The 6,116-nt window shown below is 43.8% G+C and overlaps 1 protein-coding gene across 1 annotated transcript in view; it reads right to left on the reverse strand.

Annotated features, from left to right (window-relative positions):
* The window catches only part of RAB1A (RAB1A, member RAS oncogene family), a gene marked incomplete at its 5' end in the record, with an annotated part of 28,609 nt that extends 24,415 nt beyond the window's left edge, over window positions 1-4,194 (reverse strand). Inside the window, 1 exon segment of the mRNA NM_001286965.1 lies at window positions 3,958-4,194. Coding sequence (NP_001273894.1) covers window positions 3,958-3,980 — 23 coding nt within the window.

The following is a 6,116-nucleotide window of genomic DNA, read 5'->3' on the forward strand; positions in this document are numbered from 1 at the left end:
AAAGTCAAATGTTCCTTGAATCTACCATGACACAAAACAAAGTTTAGGAGACTGATTAAAATATATGCCATAATTATGTTAAAACGTAAAAAAACAAGGTTTAAAAAATTTTTTTCTTTTACAAATTTTTCTGCAATGAACTAGTTGATCCAGGGACTACCCTGGTGGCGCAGTGGGTAAGAATCCACCTGCCAATGCAGGAGACATGGGTTCCATCTCTGCTCCAGGAAGATTCCACATATGGTGGAGCAACTGAGCCCTCTGGACTGAAGCCTGCACGCTCTAGGGCCCATGAGCCACAACGAATGAGTCCCTGTGCCACAACTCTGCAACAAGAGAAGCCACCACAATGAGAAGCAAGGACACCCAAACTAGAGCAGCCACCACTCGCTGCAACTAGAGAAAGCCCTCGTGCAGCAACAAAGACTAAGAGCAGCCAAAAGTATATAAATAAAGAAGTATATACATGTCCAAAAAAATGTGATCTTAAAAAAAAAAAAACTCGCCAATCCAAAGACACTACTACATATAGGTCTTCTGACTGGAGTTAACTGGTTGACATAGGTACACATATTTCATTCTTAACATACTCCTTATAGATGAAGCAGCCAAAATGATTATGACACTAAAAAAAAAAAAAATCCAACAGAAGCTAGTGGATTAGGAAAAATGCTTCTGGTATGAGAATAATGTTAAGCATTTCTTAACCAGTGTGCTGAAATAATCACTGCCTGCTTCACCTCCTAGCTCAGGAAAATTAAAATCTTTCTTCAAATCTCCGGAAGAAAAAGAAAAGAGCTTTGACGCTTTCCATCTACTTTTTCCACTGCTCAGACTCCACTCTGGTTGCATTTTGTTTTTGTTTGTAGTATTCAAAGTTCAAATGAGTCAGTCATTACCCTTAATTTCTGCTAATAAAGATAACCCAGGACCATTTCTCCCAAATCAGCCAAATAACATGGAAAGTAGTCAAAGAAAAAGCTTCAAATTTAATCATTAATGGACATATTTCTTATTCTCACTCCCAAACCAAAAACTTACAACTTAAAGATTATAAAATAAAAGCATTCAGTAATAAAGCTACCAACAGGTAATCGTATCAACCTACACAAATCTAAAATCTTGTTCATTCTGAGAGAACCAAACTTTTGTCAAGAACACATTTTATTACCAAATTCAGCAGCACCCATACAGCAGATTTTTAAAGTTTCTCTAAGAACATGACAAACCAAAACAAGGAACATCTGGGGTGCACCTGTAAATATTCCCTTGTATACTATTGTTTCAAATTAGCATATAAAGTGTACACTATAATACATGTGTATTATATAATGCACTATATTGTACCTGGCATATAATAAGTGGCCATAAATGTCAGCTATTAGGGTAACACTGTAGAATCATAAAAGGTACTCATCCATTAAAAGTTTTAACTTAAAAAAAAAAAACAAAACCTTGGATTTTAAAGTTTAGAACACGGTTTTAAAGCAAATGGGCTTGTGTCTGCATGATTAAATTCTAAGAATTTCCTTCTTTTCTCTAGTTCCCTATTTTTCTCTAATTACTTTAATGATGCTAATAAACTTGATTAAAGACAAGAAATTGCTCAAGTCAGATTCTAAAAATCTGCTTACTGGTTGCCCTTGTGACCTTTCATAATAAAATACCACCTCTTCTCACCTTAAGTACTTTTCATTAGTGCTTTTCCAAAGGTTTTTCCAAGCTACTAGGTTATTTTACTTATGAGACAGCCTAGAATATAAATACAGTAGCCCAGGTACTGGCACACTCCATGCCATAAAAATATAAAAATGATTTCCGGGATTGATTCTGTTGAGGTCATTAATCTAGAACCGTCAAAATAAAGGATGGTTTGACTCTCTACTTAAGAATTACTATCCCTGTCATTTATTAACCATTCTTCTTTCTTCTTCCCTCCTGAACAATCGTTCTCACTCCCTCTGCTTCTCCAAAGCAAATGCTAATAATGCCCTTACTGGTTTATTCTCTACAAGGTCTTCCTGAACCGTACCAGCCAACCACAACCCCACAACTTCTTTTAAAATCTTGTGGCTCCAATCCATGTCACACATCTGGAACTTGCCGTATCTACTGGTATTTAACATATATAATATCTATTTTTTTATATTCCATTATCAATTCCTTGAGGATAAGGGTTATATTCCTAAATTTTACTATGACTGGAAAGCCTTATACAATGATGTACCCTGCTCTTACAAGTTTACCAAATTCTTTTACATATACATATCCCCGATAGGAATAAACACTGTTGTCCTATTTTACAAAAGGAGAAATAAATTCAGAGTCTATACATGTAGCAAATTTAAGAAACTCCCTGAACAGAAGACAAATCTCCATAAAATGGAAAATCCATGTACTTTACTGTTGCCAGGACAACTTCTAAATTAGAGGCCTCAAGTTCAACTCTGTCCAACTATGCAAAACCAACTTTGTCCTTGGAGCTCTTGATAAAAAACTGCCAGCATAGCAAACAGGACACTATTAGAACACTATCTTCAACTTCTTAAAGTATATAAAATTTTAATAAAGTACTACAGCTTCTGTTTAGAACAGAAAGGGACATTTCGGCGTCAAACCACAGTATTAAAAAAGTTGAAGTCAGAATGCATTTTGCAAGAGCCATGTGACACACACATGACAGTCAGCTAAACCCATGGGTGTACCTTTTAGGGGAAATATTTAGCAGTAATTGACCAAAACAGCAAATAAACTCAACATTTAGGTCAAAGACTGATCTCTGCTTTAAAAAATTCCCCATCTCCCCCCAAATCCTTCTGACACCGAGGAGGAATACCAATTAAATCTCCTTCAATTATTCACTAATTTCAAAATGCAAACTGTAGAAGGATGTTTTTAAGGGCCATTAAGGAGAACCCAACGAAGTCTTCCTAAGGAAAGAAACACCGGGTCCCAGGAAGGTGACAGGTGTGTCACATCTGCTGTGGTGACTTCTTGAGGAAGCAAGAAAAAGAAATGCATTAACTTTTCATGACACGTCACGGAACCTCATTCCCTATCTGCAAGCCTTCAAGTAGGTAATTCAAAACCTACAGGTCTATCAAAGGGCCCATTCGTTTTTCTCGCAACTTTACGGCGAAGTCTTGCTTGTATTTGGTAATACCACAAAGATGTCCCTAGGTTTAGTGCTAGTGTTTTGTTTTGTTTTTCCCTTGACCTACACAAGGCAAAAGGACTTCGGTGTCCTCTTAAAAAAAAAAAATTCTCACGAACGCCCAGGTTTTTCAGGAAGGCAATGGGCTCGCTGAGTTCGTAAAGAACTCCAGGAAATAACTAAAAAAACAGAACTAAAATTTTTAAATCGATTCTCACCATCTATTCATTCCCCGTAATCCCACGCTGCCCTGAAAAGCATCCATATTACCTGCAACCTGGAGAGGAGGGTGGAAGAAACAGCCAACAAGCTCAAGATTTACAAGTAAAGCTGGTTTCCACCCCGAAGGTTCTGACAGCTCCGCAGAGCGCGGGCGTAGGGTCTGACAATGCCCTCTAAGAGAGTTGTCTCACCTCATCCCCACCCCTTAAAAAACTGGCCCTCCTTGAAAAGTCACTGCCTCCAAAAAAAGCTACCCCTTCCCACGGCTCCACCACCGACTCCCAGACGCTCCAACCCTCTTCGCGGACTGTCCCCTACACACCGGCCCGGCACTCAGGCCAGTACTACAACCAAACCGGGTCCAGGCCCAGGCGGCTCACCCCTCCGGCCCGACCCCTCCCCTCCCCTCGGCCGCCCCTCCTCCGTCAGACAATGGGGCTCGACTCCCAGCCGCCAACCTCTCCTGACCCATCACCCTTACCTCACCGAGGCCGAGGCCCGTTTCTCCGCCCTCCTCACCCCCTCTAAGCCTTCCCAAGGTGGCCCACGGACCCAGCCGACCGGTGCTCTCCTGCACTCACTATTCGGGATTCATGCTGGACATGTCACTGCAGCTGCCGCCGCCGCCACCGCCGCCCTTGCTGCTGCAGCCGCCGCCCTGACTCTCCGCGCCACGGGTAGTCGAAGGAGAGGAATGAGATAGGCTGTTCCAGGAGAGCAAACGTCTTTACCCCACTCCGTCCCCTTAGAACACAATCAGCAGCCACCACCACTCAGCTATCGCTTCCACCCAAAATGGCCGCCGGCGAACCAGGAAATAGGAAAGCCTTAGACCGAGGGGCCTTTACACAGCCCAAAGGGCGGCCGCACCGCGTGGCATGCCGGGAAAGAGAGTTGCGAGCGCGGCTGCGGGCGCTGGGGAACCACGTGCAGGGCCAAGACCTGGACTCAGCTTCCCGCCAAGCTCCGCGCTTCTGGCGCACGCGTACTTGAGGGGCTGTCGCTCGCCCCATTCCCCCTTCTCTCAACCCCCCCTCGCTCCGCCCCTCCCTGCTCCCCTCCCCGCTGACTCGCTGGCTAGGACTTCGCTCGGACTCCCCCTAGCGGATTGGCTAAGGCCGAGAGGCCCTGGTGATGTCATCAGTGAGACGTGGCAGCCGGGCGAGTCAGCGCCCCACGGGGGAGGGGGAGGGGAAGGGGAGGGGAGGGACAGAGGGCGGTGCCGGTAGCTGGCGGAAGAAGGGGGTGGGGATCCCGGGACCCTGCGGGCTGGGGAGAGAGGGGTCGGAAGCCGAGGGACCGCCTGAGAGCCTAGGTGGAGGAAAAGGGAACTAGGGGGTCTCGGCTCCTGTGTGCCTTTTGCTGGTCTGACCTGCTTCAGGCTTGAGCTTCCCCGCTGGTCCCAGGATGTCCGCTGTAAAGATGGAAGAAGACTCGAGGGGCCTCTGCGGAAAACTTTGGGTCTCTGGAAAACACGAAGCCTTTCTTTTCCATTCGCCGCCTCACTCAACCAACGCCACTGGGCCGGTTATCCACCAGTGTTGGCACGACCATTTTATTTTTTGATTTCTTACTGTTCCTTTTCCAGCCCTGCTCTGATCACCTCAGCCTGGATATTGCAGCAGTCTCCGAGTGGACTGTCTGCCTCTGCCTCTACTCTGCCCCAAGCCATTTGCACTCACATCCAGATTTATCTTCCTGAAACATTTCCATCTCTAACCCCACACCTTTCAGTGCCTCCGCATTGCGTGGACAGGACACAACCCTGAGCCAAACAAAAATTAGTAATCTTCCTGCCCTGTTTCCAGCCTTCGGGTTGAAATGTACTTGTTTTTAGTTGCTATTTAATTCTGAGCCGTTCTACAAGATTGGAAAGTATAAGCGATAGTGCAGATCATTACCGTATAATGCCTGGAAACTCCAGAAGTAACATGAACACATTTTTTAAAAAACCATATTAACAGCTCTTTTTAATCAGCTCAGGAATTTAAATCTCCACTGAACTTTAACATTTTATCTTGAGTTACTTAATTGCAAAGGGCATGGTATAATACACTGGTCAAAGTTTATCTTCCAACTTGTTCTTAGAACCAAGAAAATTATCTCCAAAGACATTGCAAGATCACTTTAAATTCCCATAACATCAAAATATGGAAGGAAGGAAAGCAGTTTTTGTTTCTACTTGTTTACCCACTGTACCCCTTTAGCACACAAATACAACACATGTGCTTTAGTTGACCACATCATCAAACTGTAGGCTAGAATTCCTCTTTATCATCTTGGCTTCTGAAATGAATGTGATCAACACATCAGGAAAATACCCTGATAAATGGTAGTCACCACAGAGTGTATTTTGTCCTAGACTCTCATCTCTTCCTGCTTATTGTGATTGCACAGAAGAAAAACTCAGAAAATCTCTGAAGAATTCATCTTGAGCCAAAGACAAAAAATTTAACCTGTTCCTGTCCTTGAAGTTATACCCATAATATTGTTGTTATTTAGTCTCTAAGTCATGTCTGGCTCTTTGTGACCCTGTGGAACCCACCAAGCTCCTCTGTTCATGGGATTTCACAGGCAAGAATACTGGAGTGGGTTGCCTATTTCTATTCCAGGCGATCTTCCAGACCCAGGGGTCAAACCCACATCTCCTGATTCTTTACCCCTGAGCCACCTGGCTATACTTTCTTTAATTATTTATTTCCTTTCCCAACAAATAACCAATCACTTTTAACCTAAGTGA

This window comes from Capra hircus, chromosome 11 (assembly GCF_001704415.2).
Source record: "Capra hircus breed San Clemente chromosome 11, ASM170441v1, whole genome shotgun sequence".
Taxonomy (NCBI): Eukaryota; Metazoa; Chordata; class Mammalia; order Artiodactyla; family Bovidae; genus Capra; species Capra hircus.